General features: G+C 39.0%; 1 protein-coding gene across 2 annotated transcripts in view; it reads right to left on the bottom strand.

The window, feature by feature from the left end:
• Positions 1-13,780, bottom strand: part of slc41a2a (solute carrier family 41 member 2a) — a 24,554-nt gene extending 10,774 nt beyond the window's left edge. The window contains exons 1-8 of one of the 2 annotated variants that reach the window (XM_016676076.1): positions 12,252-13,780; positions 9,781-10,222; positions 9,276-9,383; positions 7,616-7,687; positions 7,373-7,517; positions 4,785-4,931; positions 4,470-4,617; positions 4,135-4,214 (exon numbers count right to left, since the gene is read on the bottom strand). In XM_016676076.1, coding sequence (XP_016531562.1) covers positions 4,135-4,214; positions 4,470-4,617; positions 4,785-4,931; positions 7,373-7,517; positions 7,616-7,687; positions 9,276-9,383; positions 9,781-10,152 — 1,072 coding nt within the window. In that variant the 5' untranslated portion in view covers positions 10,153-10,222; positions 12,252-13,780. Of the gene's footprint in view, positions 1-4,134; positions 4,215-4,469; positions 4,618-4,784; positions 4,932-7,372; positions 7,518-7,615; positions 7,688-9,275; positions 9,384-9,780; positions 11,482-12,251 lie in introns of those variants that run through there. The other variant, XM_007561369.2, reaches the window with a different exon arrangement.
• Between the last annotated feature and the right edge of the window lie 8 nt (positions 13,781-13,788).

Here is a 13,788-nt window from a genome sequence, read left to right on the forward strand (position 1 = left end):
TGCTTTGTTGTTTACTTGAATTATTTGTGACAGTTTGAAGGTACGTCCACATAAAATAGTCAAATATCTTGAATATGTAATATCACTTTTTTGTGTTCTTTTGCATTTTGTGTCACTTTCCTATTGGTTTGTGTTCTGATTTGTGATTATTTAGTCAATTTGAAAGATTTGATACTGAATGTGAAATGAGCTTTTTTTTCCAAAATGGAAAGAATAGCATTGGCCAATGTGACAAAGTCAGAATGGACCTGTCAGAGGATTTGAGTTTACTATGTCACCAGCTACAGACAACAGAAAAAGGAAAATATGAACGTCATTTGAAATAGAGAGCAAACCTCACCTTCCCTGTGCACTAAATACTCACATGGTGACAAATGTTACCAATCTCAAATCTCTGCTTGGTTATGACTAGTCACCTCCACTCGTTAATGTCTCGTAGCTGCCTCGGAAGGGACTGTCGAGGTGAAAAAAATATCTTTGGAGACGGGTAAAAATACTTTTTAGGGATTGGAAAGCTGTGCAAATTAACATGATCAAAGTGCGTAAGTAACTGTGAAATCGTGGTTTTTATCTAGGGTTAGAAAGTTATGAAATTTTCGGTTCAATGTGCAATCAATAGATGGAGGGAAGAAGGCAAAAAGTAGGTGGTGTACAAGACAATACTTTCCCACAGCCTAGACTGTGGGAGCTGTCTAGGCTTGTGGGAGCTGAATAGCTTGTCTGATCAGACGCAAACATTATGACAAACAGGGACCATACACACAGAGCAGTGAGCAGATAATCTGTGGTTATTCAAACCATCACTGATATATTTGGGTGTGAAAGAGGCAATGCAATAAATAAATAAATAAATAAATTACTATGAATATTCAGATAATCTGCAGGAAGTGCTTTGTGTTAGCCATGAGATGATCTCTGGTCGTTTTTATTCCTGTACTGTGCAATACACTTAAATTCCTCTAAAACAGGTGTCCCCAAACTACGGCCCGCCTCCACATTTGGTCCGGCCCCCTGAATAATACCAGAGAGCATTCAGATTTTTTTTCATATATTGTATTTTCCGGTTTATATGTTGATTTTTCTTCAACCACCAGGGGGCTCTTTAGCAGGAAGTGTGTCCTGTATACTGTGGGTGTTTTGTTTTGCATGGCGCATTGCTGCCATCTGTTGGACTTTTAGGGAACTGCTTGACTTTTATGTTATTTAATCAGTAGGGTTGTTTGCTAGCGGTAGAGCAGATGAACACACGTGTCTGTTATGAACGCCGCATTCCAGGTCGAGTTCTTCGAAGCAATGCCTGTAAGTAGCAGCTTATACTTCAAAACGAGCCTTTATGTTAACATATGATAAAAGAAGCAACTTGTTTGTTGAATTAGTTTTGGAAATACCTGCGGGCGATTTGATTATGTGCTACGTCATTGCTAACTAGCAGGCTGCTAAGATTTCTTAGGTCGTTATGTAGCATTGCAGCTCATAGCATTCTGAGGTAGCTGTTGTATCAGTTGTACTTCTAATGTATGTATCTGAATGTAAAACACTTCTGTAAGCTGCTCTGAGCTCATACTGAGTTGTTTGTGTTTTGACAGTTTCACTCCATTCTACATGGAAATAAAGAAAGTACCAATTAATCCTGACTCGTGTGAAAAGAGTTAGGCTGATAGTTTTGGTACAAGACACCATAGCGAGACCATTACAAAGTGAAACATTGGAAGTCAAAATTGGAAATAAAAGAACGCGCCCATTAAAACGGAATTAGGTTTTAATAGGGAATTGAAATTTCAGAATGTTGTTGATCAGTTAAATAGCATTGAGGGGAAATGCTATTTAACAGTTTTTTTAATACTGGGATCATTATGAGAATTTGAGGTATAGATATTAGGATCCAGTAGATGGCAGTAGTGCAACAATAATGGCTGCAAGCTGCTGTTGAAATCTAAAGAAGAAGAAAGCGCCCATTTTCATTTAGCACATGCCAGGACACAAAGGATCAGCACTTTTACTGTTACAGTTACCGTTCGGAAACTGCCGTAATCAGTTCAGTTAAATCTAAACTTGGCAACTTTTTCTTTTTCAACGTAATTTAAATGTGATATTTAATTGACCTGTTATGACTAAAATTTTGGGTGTCCGCCCCCCTCTGCTGCTGCTACATCATTGTGGAAACCCTGGAGCAGCAGAGAAATCTGCGGCTTATATGTGTGTGTTTACTGGTTTAAAAAAAAAAAAAAACTTTGGGGTTGTGGTTTATAGTCCAGTGCGGCTCATAGTTAGGAAAATACGGACTATAATCCTTCCTGGATTTTTTCTGTGAAGAACCCAGAGAGGATTATTTGGTTATTTATTTCATTAATAGTGTTATTATTTATTTCCTGACTTGTTCTGTGAAGAACCCAGAGAGGGTTATTTGATTGTGCTTTCTGGAATATAATACATTTTTACATTTAGGGACTCCTGCAATCGTCACACCTTTTCTGTTACAAACTGACTCCGGCCCCCCACCAGAGAAGGGAAAAGTTATGTGGCCCTCACAGGAAAAAGTTTGGGGACCCCTGCTCTAAAAGGTCATTCCTGTCCAACAAAAATACCCTTCATTTAAGAAGATCCCCCTATGCCTTTTTAAAAACTTGTTTTCAACCCTGCTATATGCAGCATTCTTTACATCACACTTTGATGACAGGTTGAAAACTTCAATCCCCATCCCCTCTCTTCCCCCTACGTCACCCGTCCCTCTGCTGTTGTGGCACATGTCATTTTGATGGGTGATTTGACAGGTCTCCCTTCCAGATCAGACTTCCTGTCATTTTAAAGGGAAGTTTGACAGGTTGACCTTGTGGTGGAAAATTTTAAGGTTACTATGATTATTAACTGAATCAATGCATAACGGTATTATGATTTTTGTGTGATGCACGTTCTCATGAGAAAGTCTTCTGGAGCTATTTCTCTGGCCTTGGAATTACAATGAAGTTATTAAATTGTTCCTTTAGGGTGGAAGATAAAAGCGGGTTTATTTGAGGGAAATAATCAATGACACAAACTTATGTTTGAAGTATGTGGCCAGAGGTTAATGTAAATATGGTCATACTACAGTAAATACCAGACCACTTCACTTCACTTCAGGTTCTGACGGCGTTGACTCCAACAGTCCTTACAAAGAATGATAATAAATGTAAGCCCTACCTAAAAGTATGTAAAATGACCGATGAAGACAGACGTCTGATTCAAAAAGAGAAGCACATACATCAGGTAAAATGTGTTTAAAGCAATGTTTCACTTTTTATGATTTTGATATTGATGTAGAAATATTAAATATGTTCTTTGATAATGTATGCTTTCATACTATGTTCTTTGACAATACAATGCATAACATAACCTGATCACGCTCTGAGCTCACGCTGAACAATGCCTGAGGCTCGTGGTCATTGTGAAACGAACGGCGGCCGCACTATTATTGGAGGACCTGCCTGGGAGAGAGGAAGTGGCCATTCTTCGCTCTCACGCAAGGATGTTTGTTAAAGAGTATAAAAATGGGGTAGTCCCTCGTCTTGGCAGAGTCTGCTGTGGGTTGCGTACGAACGCCCAGCCACGTGAATGCTGCTCTCTGCCTGGACGGACGGCTCTCCAGTCTTTTGTGTCACGGTAAGAGCGATATACTAAAGGAACACACTGTATATAGCATCACGTATCAATGTATGAATGATTGCTTTGCTTTGCTGAAATCTGTGGCGGAATAAGACGCATTTATTCTAGCAGATCAGCGTGTTGCCTCATTTTTGTTGCCGATCACCGCCGATCCTGTTCATAATTTCACGGAACAGATATCAAAGGTAATCCTTTAGATTCTCTAATAAATCCAATCAAACATGATCACAAACTATATTCATTGGTTTCATTTTTAAAATTTTGACTTACTATAAATTAAAGTTCATTCTCATTTAAGTTGTGTCTTATCATGCAACCAAGTTTTTTTCTGTTTTCTTATCATCTTGGTTACAGGCTCGTACAAGTTGTGGAGTAATCTTTTATATTACTAAAAATATAGGTTTCTTGGACTTTCTTGGAATGTGATTATTGTAGCAAAGAATTGTTGCTAAAGAGATTTGTACTGAGCAGAATATACTGAAAGTAGCAACTCACCATTTATTACCGGTGCATAAACTACAATTCCCATCAAGTTTGGATCTGACACAGTCTTGTCCAGAATAAGCCCTCCAATACTGCAAGACAAATCACAAGTTGGTGAATGTTCAATTGATGAAACACAAATACAAACACTAAAATATTTTTTGCTAACAAAATAAGGAGAAAATTAATAAATATTTATATGTATCATGCTCTGGAGCAGAGATGGTTTTGTATTTTTATTGAATGGTATTTATATGTTACAATTTTTCCAACAACTAACTAATAATTGAGGAAAATAAAGAATTTTAAACATATGTTGAACCAAGTGCAAACACAGAGACGAATACCTGCTGATGACCATGGCTGTAATGATTGGTTCCCAGCCTGAACGGAGGAGGATGTGACTGGCTGGATGTTTGGAGGAGATCACCATCCAGACGGGAATCAGACACAAATACAGAAGATCCACCAGGTACAACACATACGGATAAAACTCTATCAAAAAATAGGAATTACAATTATTTTTAATTACCAATTCCACTGTGAAAGATGCTAAAATAGGTTGAAAGGTGCCATTAACTGCCAAAAAGTTCATTTTGTGAGTAATGTGTATAACTCTTTCCACTGCTTTAGCGTTCAAACCTTCAAACCAGTTTTCTTACCCATAAAGGAGTAGAACCACTGACTAAAGCACGCCAACAAGGAAAGCGTGATAAGATCGCCAAAACTGGCTGCTAAGGGCGTGGCCACATTATCAGGATTGATCCCCATCCGCTTGGAGCCAAAGATCACTCCCACAACAACGATGCCTAAAGAAGATCCCAGACAAGAAGAAATTAGAATAAAATGGCAAAAAGTAAAACTTGGATGTTGCTGTTATATGTAAGAGAGACTATATATACCACCTTCTGTCAAATTTTAATCGGATGATTGATTGATGGCTGTGACTAATTGATATTAACTGACTAAATTGTCGGTTGATAGTCAGCATATATTTGAATTTGTGCAACAAACATTGAAAGAAAAGAAAAAAACTATATAAAACTTGAATGACCATTCAGTTTGATAAATATCTACATACAGTATCATTCAATAAATCAATAGAAATCCAAGTGCTCACATCAAAACATCAAATCTAAATAAATAATACAAATTTTATTAAATAAGCAGATTTATGGTTCACATTGATCATTTATACGTTTTAGTAATGGAACCTTCAACAACTACAGGTGAACTATATTTTGTTAGTGAACACACTTAAGCATGTAAGATATTGGATGGAGGGAAAGAATCATTAGGGCTAAGAAACATACAGCATATAAGTCAGAGACAAAAGCTGTAGATAATTTTAAAGGTAACAAAACAATTTACCATGTTGGAGCAACTCTTGGAGCCTGGTTATGCACCGTAAAAACTTTCAACTTTGGGGAAAACGGAAAAAAAAATTTTGAACAGTATGCTCACCTAGGCCTGTTTAGTCCCTGTCACATATTCTTAATAAATAAATTTACAGATGAGGAACATTTACTGAAATGTATCACACTACCAAGTGTTACAGAAAAAAAAACATGTGAGTTTTAAATGTACTTAAACCAACCTTTACTATTTTGGAGAAAGCATGAACCACTGAGAAGATCAGTGTTGATTCAACAACAGGAAAAAGACTGAAGCAAAGTAGCATTCACAATGATGTGAGGACAAATTCTAGAAAGGGATCGATGTTAGGGGTTGTCTTTCACTTTAACTGCAGAAACCTAAAAGTTAAATTTGAGTAGCCTCATGTAGGCCTGTTTACTGCCTGTCTCATAGCCTTAACAAATACATGTACAAATGAGGAACATTTACTGAAATGTATCATACCAGCAAAAATATAAGAGTTTAAAATTTAAGCGACAGTTTTCAGAACAGATGAAGGAAATTACAAACTCATAGTCAGCACTGACTAGTCGTGCTACCATAAATATTGCAGTAAAACAGTTACATTTGTTTTCCTTCAGTGGTATCTACCCGCTCTTACGCAGGGACACACACACAAATGCTTTGGTGAGCAGGGCAAAACTCAGTCCTCTTCCCTTATGAGGTTCTTCTTTCTGTGCTGGTCAAAAGCAGAAAGTTATTTTTTTTTTGTTCAACTATAAATAATACCCTGGGAGCTTTTTAACATCCCTCACAGAAGTATCTTTGAGGATGGTCATATCCTCCTCACACAAATGGTGTGGTGTGGTGAATCTATAGGCTGTCTTATGCTTGGGTCACGTGCTGGACGCATAACTGGTGTAGTGTGGTGAGGAGGGTAAAGGTCAGTCCTCTTCCCTTATGAGATGGTCAAAAGCAGAGAAGTTTTTTTGTTCAACTTTAAATAAACCACTGGGAGCTTATTTTTAACATCCCTCACATGAGCATCCCGAGTTGGTCGTGTCAGCTCGCACAAATGCTGTGGTGAATCTATAGGCTGTCTTATGCTTGGGGACACGCGCAGGACGCATAAATGGTGCGGTGTGCAGGGCCGGGGTCACTCCGCTTTGAATGTATTCACCATCTCCACCCAACCGGCACGTACCTCAAAAAGAATCAAGCGCACTCATCCCTTTCACTTCTCAAGCTCAGCAGCCAGATATTATTTGGAATATATTTATTTATTTATTTATTTATTCGCTGTGTTTGGAATACACTATATTTATCTATTCACTGCTAACTTACAAGTAAATTATTCCGTTTCTATTGACCAATTCAAAGAGGTCCCCTAAATAAAGTATTTGTTCGGGGAGGGAGAGGGTGAGGGGGAGGGGCATCCGGTCACCGGATCAATTAGTCACGGCCATCAATCAATCATCCGATTAAAATTTTACAGAAGGTGGTGTATATATAGTCTCTCTTTTGTACATTTTAAAACATTAGTTTTTATTTTAAATATGATATCCAAAGTTATTAAGTAGTATTGTTGAATGTTGAAAGAGTCACTTGCATGGTGCTGTAAGTTCTAGGAAAACACTTAAAATTTAAGGGATATAAGTCAGAAGTTCCTGAAAAGTACGAAGATCCGAAGTTACGGGAAATTCCCTGTAACTTTTGGAAAACATAACTTTGGTTCATATTTTCCCAATATTGTTGGCAGTTTAACGATCTGACTCAGTTGGATCTCTAGGAGCAGCTGGGGTCTGCAGTCCATTCCCTGCAGACCCCAGCTACCTGGTTGACCCAAAGTTCAGAAGCATATTGTGCACTGTGTGGTTTTGAGAACAGTGCTTACCTTGTAGCAGGGATGCCAAAAAGGCAGTAGAAAGGCTGGTTGAACAGAGGAGTACTATATGGCTGAAGGGCATCTGTCCATCTGCCATCCAACCCAGCAGTGTCACCATAAGAGAAGCCAACAGACCCAAAACTGTGGCTTGGAACTGGGAAATTTGTCAAATGAAAGGATCATTAACTTTGAAAAAAAAGAGGAATTGTTTGTTTTTTTGTTTAATTGACCTTTTGAGGTTAAAAAAAGCACCTGTTTAAGTGCAAGGTTTCCACCAATCAGCATCCACCTTTCTCTGCAAGAATCAATTTTCCCGGCATTTACCTAGAAACATCAAAGATGTATAACAACGGGGGGAAAAACAAAACAACCTAATGTTTTATCAAAGAACATTGGGAAAAACAATAAAATGCTTCCATTTTGTTGTCATACTTTTGCTAGGTGACCTTTGACCTTTCAGTTAGGGGAGTTAACATATGGTATCCGGCAACCGGATGTCTGGTTAGCTGTTTTATGCCGCCGGATATCCTGTAACCGGATGTCTGGCAGTCAGACTTTACACCACCAGATTGTTTTTACACAGTACCCAGAAATGAGACCAGGAATGTCTGCCATTCATGGGATCAAATGTTTGTTTTTTTGTTTCTTTTGACAGGTGACCTCTGACCTGTCAGTGAGGGGTCAGAGGTCATGTACCAGGTTGTACAAACTGGATGTAGCAGTAGAATACTACAACTGCATTAAGTGGTCACAGAGTCTGAGAGGAAGTCTCATACTCAATACATTGTTGTGTATTAATTTTTCTGTGATTAACAAGCACTTCTGTCTCACAACCCAAATGAAGATGCACCTTTAGCAACTTCCTCTTTGCATGCTCTGAACATAAATTGTCCCCGTGATTCAATCAAAGTTTTCTTTTAAATGTTTCGTTGGCTCTAGTGGCCTTTATTTGACAGTGAATTGACAGGAAAGAGGGTATTGAGAGAAGGAGAAGACATGCGTCAAAGGTCGCCAGGCCGGGAATTGAACCTGCGACGGCCGCATCAAGGACTAAGGCCTCCATATGTGGGTTGTGCTTAGCCCCTGCAAAAGAACATTTCTCTCTGGTAGGTACAATTTGAACCTAGCACAGGACACCTCTTTGTCCCCGTCTTCTTTGTGACACTTTTGTTTTTGGTAAACTCCTTCCCGCCTTTATGAATTAGCCATGGAGACATGTATCAGCAATAAAACATTTCTCTGTGTTAGGTACAATTTGAACCTAGCACAGGACACCTGTTTGTGAGTTATTTAAAGTACAACACAGTCACAAAGGGGAGGGTCAATGGCACTGGTGCTCAGTGTGGGTACTCACAGGGTATTAAAGGGTATTAAACACAATTTAAGTTGCGTTTGTGATTTCCTTCATCCAATCAAAAAAACAAAACAAAACTGAATCTATAAGAACTAAACAGATTAATTCATAGAAGGAAATTGCCTGGACACTCAGTTATGGGTAATCATTAGCTGGGCGAGTTTTACTCAATAAACCAGCTAAATAGATTTTCTACAAATCCTGATTATGTAAGACTCGGCAGGTTTGGGAATCTCAAAACATGTTGGATGGAGAGCTCTTTAAGTGTTAACCTCTGAGAGTAGGGATATAGGAGGAGAGGAGTCAGTTCATCCTATAACCAAATTGCTAAAGGACAGCTGTCTAAATATTATTTGGGTAGTATGTTTAATTATTGGCATCTGCATGAATTGGAGACAAATTTTGTTTTTAAGAATTTTTGATTGTTATACATTGATTGCACAAAGGACCAGACGCAAATCAAGCAAATCAACAAAAGTCCGAAAACCTCTGAGCAGAGCTGTGCTTCTGTTAGCTGTCACCCAACCCTGTTGTCAAGTTTGCATTCAAAGGACTCACAGCAGTGGACAGTCTCGATGCCATAGTCATTTCCAGGTTCCCTTTCATACCTAAAATAGCTGGAACCAGAATGAAGATCTCAGAGACCTCCTGGAAAACATCCCAGCTCTGCCACGAAAAAACACAGGAAACAGCTTCATTAGACCACTGACTCCATCATTGATCTGAAAGAGGCAATTATATTTATTAGAAAATGTTATTTGTTTTCACCTAACAGCATATGTGAATGAGTTTTGAACTCTCTTATTTTAACCCCCATATACTTGCTTTATTGATCTCAGTGCACCACCGTCATTTTTTCTCTAACAACACAGTTTCCACCAAGTCTTTTCTCAAACTTTTCTTATCTCAAACTTTTCTTATTTCAATCCATTTTCCACCAAAGTTGTCTGTTGTGTTGCTTCCCAAACCACCCTTTTCATTAACTTTTCATTTCTTTACATTTCTATTTGGCTTACATGTGTCTTCATAACCTTGGCTGATTGACCTGTATATGCTTTCTCACCTGCACAACATCAAGCAGCATCCCAGCAGAAACCGTCCCGAGTCCGGCCAGCACAAACGGCACCAGAATCTGTAACACCATGGAGCACACCGATTCTGTGGGTCCACTTGAAACTTGTGCATCCTTTGCTCTCGTGGATCTGCTGAATCTGGACACATTCGGAAGCTCACCGGACAGCAGAGGGTCGGACTCACTGCAGTCCTGAGATTCGCCCTCCAAAACGTCACTGACTGGAGATAAACTTCCACGAGAGCCACATTGGCTTCCAGAGAGCTGGGAGAATGATTGGACTGAGCCATAGTGCTGGCTGCCATGTGTTCCCAAATGGCTGCTTTGGGACAATGTCTTATCTGGTGATTTTGGGACAACCATGGTGAAAAGTTGGTCTTAGGCGATGCTTCTTCTGCTGCGCAGAGTGGTGATTTTGGAACCTGAAAAATATCTGAAACACTTGAGAAATTAGACAAGTGATGAATTGGAAGAGCTCTTGGACTCAAACCTTAATTAAGTCCCACTGCTCCTGTAAAAAAAGGATAAAAACTGCATGTGTGTTCCCCCCCATTCACTCTGTCAATATTCTGCCTTATTTACTGCAACTAAAGGCCACTACTGCTAAAAAAAAAAAAAAAAACTGAAAGAATTTGTCTTGTATCAAAAAAAACATGAGGTATTTTCCTGAAAAAGTGGAGAGAAAGTAGTTAAACTTTCTGAAACTTTCTAGTGGAGCATCGGTGGATGTGGGATGATAAAGAAGACCCAGCCAACTCCACAGTATGGATGCAGATGGATCCTTCAACTATGAGAAGGAAGAGAAATGGAGGCAGTAAGGAGTGCTGCGAGAGCCAAATGTGTGACAGTCAAGGGTTAACAGATAAATGACATCTGTGTGGGGGTCAAGGGTTAAAATTAATAGGTGTGACAGATGGTGAGGCTCAGGGGCTTAATATGTGAAAGGTGAGATGGTGAGGTCAAGGTTAGGAGTCAATGGATGACTGAAAGCCGTGTGGTCAAAAGTCAAGGGTTAATGAATGAGTGACAGAGGTGGGAGGGAGGCAGTGTTAATTAGTCCAGTTTCTACACATTAATACTTATTTGACTGTAGTACTGCAACAGTCTCAATAGTCTAACAAAAGCTTATACTGAAATTATTTCAATTATTAACTTGAGTTTTCCAAATCAGTATTTTTATTTTGAATGATCTCTTTTGTTGAGGGGAAAAAATAGTTCACTGCTGTTGTCTCAGTGTCATCTGATGGCATGGATTCCCCGCATCATCATTCCTCATGCTTGTTTACCATCAGGAGCACTGAGGCCACGTTGTATGATATGAACAGGGTTATTCATTTAAAATTCTGCAGCGATAAGCAGGTACCAACCCAACAAGATTATCCAGTTAGTGAGGAGGAATGGTGCATAAGTGCAACTTCATCGCAAGCTGTAATCATTTTGGAAAAATACTAAAGTGGTGAAAATGGCTCACATGGTGAAATATTCAAACTGTGTAACTTATTAAAGTGTTGAAAACTGAGCTAATGGAGATTAGGGGCTAATGTGTAATCATACACACATACAGAAATGAAGGAAAGCAACAAGCGTCAAAGAGTGTCAACAGAGAGACTATATATACCACCTTCTGTCAAATTTTAATCGGAGTTTGATGGAATAATTGATATTAATTGATATTAACCCCCCACCCCTCCCACACCCCATGGGAACTTTGTGACCTCCTGACCTCCCTGACACCCTTCTGTCAAATTTTAATCAGAGTTTGATGTGAATAAATAAATATAAGTGAATAAATAAATATACTATATTCTAAACCATGTTGAATTAGATTAGGTATATTCTAACTACCTCTGGTTTTAAACAGATTGTCTTCTTGATACACAGCGTTGGAATTAAATGCCTCTAACTCTTGTTCCATAAGAGACAGAGAAACCAGAGAGTCTTGCTCTGTGTGTGTGCGTATGTAGCTGTCCTCAAGCATAAGAAACCCGCAGGATACGTCTGACAATTTATTCTGTCACTTATTTGGTGTTGGATTACAGATAAGTACCGGATCATACTCTTTAACTGGGGTTGAGGAAAACTTAGAGCATGGCAGACAGGGCTGACCTCTGACCCCACAGCCTGTGATGCCTGCCTTAGAATACGTCAGACATTCCTTCAGAAGGAAAAACAATAGATCCACTGCTGCATGGTCCTCTTTAAAAGGACCATGCAGCAGTGGATCTATTGTTTTTCCTATCAATTAATATATAAATAAATATCAATTAATCCATCAAACTCCGATTAAAATTTGACAGAAGGTGGTGTATATATAGTCTCTCTGTCAACATCATGAAGCAGAAATGTTCTCATCTTGATGCAATGTCTCTCCGCATTCAGTCTCAACCCTTAATGCCAGTGTCCTCATTTTTAAATATCCACAGCCTTACCAAACAGACAAGTGATAAAGTAAAATGTCTTACTGTTTTACATTGCTGGAAAGACTTCTACTCTGTGACACTGCTGCTGCTCAGGAAGACTGTCTTCATCTGAATGGTGCAGTCAGTATCCACTGTGGCATTACCCATTAGCCCTCTGCACACACTCCTTCAAATAAACACTCACATGCATGCAAACAGAGCCTCATCTCACACAATCTTATACCCTTGTGTGAAACAAATCAGCAACTTACCTCTGTTTAGGTTCAGGTTCAGGTCAAAGGAACCTCCTCTGTCTCTTTTGTAGGTATCCTGAAAGTTGAGTAAAGTTGAGGAGTTAAATTTTTCAACAGGGCCTGCCTGTTTTGGGGATTTTTTAAGTTTCTTGTTTTTCAATTTTTCTTATTTTTAATTGCTTTTATAAATATTGTCAATCTAAAGCTGCAGATCTCCAGCAATAGCTTAAGTGTACATGAAACTGCTAAGAAAACAGTTTGAAAACTGATGCATATTGTACTTCCATATTTTACTCTCGTCTATGTATCAACAAAAACAATTTAACGGGAAAGATAGTGAATCACATTATGCATAACAAAACGTGCAACAAGCTGTGGAGTTTGTTTTAACCTAGTAGCTATTGCTTGTATTTATGCCACAAAATAATTATACATATTAACTTATTGAATTTTTGGAGTACATTAACGAACTTCTTATCGCACTCTGAAATAAAAACAATCTAATTAACGGACTACTTTAAAAAAAAAAACCCTGTTAAATATGCTATAACAAGGTTAGCACGCTTTGACAGTTAACCTGCAGCTAGCTCACGTTGCTAAGACAACGACTAATATACACATCATCCTTTTCGCACTGCAAGGAACGTAACGGAATGGCACGGCACGGGTTCAAAGTAGGGCCGACCATTTTTGCATTAGAACTTCCGACCCGGTTCCACCCGGCTCCTTGGAACCACAAGAGTTGTGTGGCCGGCCAAGTGCGGCTGCTTAGAATTCAGCAGCTGATTGGTTTAGAGTCAGCCGTTGATTGTTTTGCAGCCAACCGTTGATCGGTTCTAGCTGGCTCTCACTAAACTGTTCATACTGTATTTTGTAAAGAGTGCTCTTTTTAATATTTTTGTTATTATTATTATTATTATTATTATTTTTAATTTGCAATGAATTCCTCTCAATATTCTGCTGCTACCTGGTCCCATGATGAGGTCATTTTTTTTCCTCCGCTTACTCCCTGATGAACGAGTACAGAACGAACTACATCAGAGAGGAAAGAAAAGGTTTTCCGCCGCATCTTTGAAGAAACGGCTTCGGCCGCTACATCGAAATCATTGTTTAGTTTCAAAAATAATGACGTCAGGTACAGCTTCGATGCCGCCCTAAGTTATATGCAAACACAACAGGGTTGCAGTACGGGTGGAACCGGACCAAAACGTGCCGTTCCGTGCCGGACCCCTGCAGTGCGAAAAGGGCTCGCCACATGATCAAAAAGCATTTAAAACGAGGGAATCTAAACCGAAACTATCCAGCTGCGTTTTTCTGATACTTACAGTTCATTCGTTTACATATGA

Source organism: Poecilia formosa, unplaced genomic scaffold (assembly GCF_000485575.1).
Source record: "Poecilia formosa unplaced genomic scaffold, Poecilia_formosa-5.1.2 Scaffold126, whole genome shotgun sequence".
NCBI classification, from domain to species: Eukaryota; Metazoa; Chordata; class Actinopteri; order Cyprinodontiformes; family Poeciliidae; genus Poecilia; species Poecilia formosa.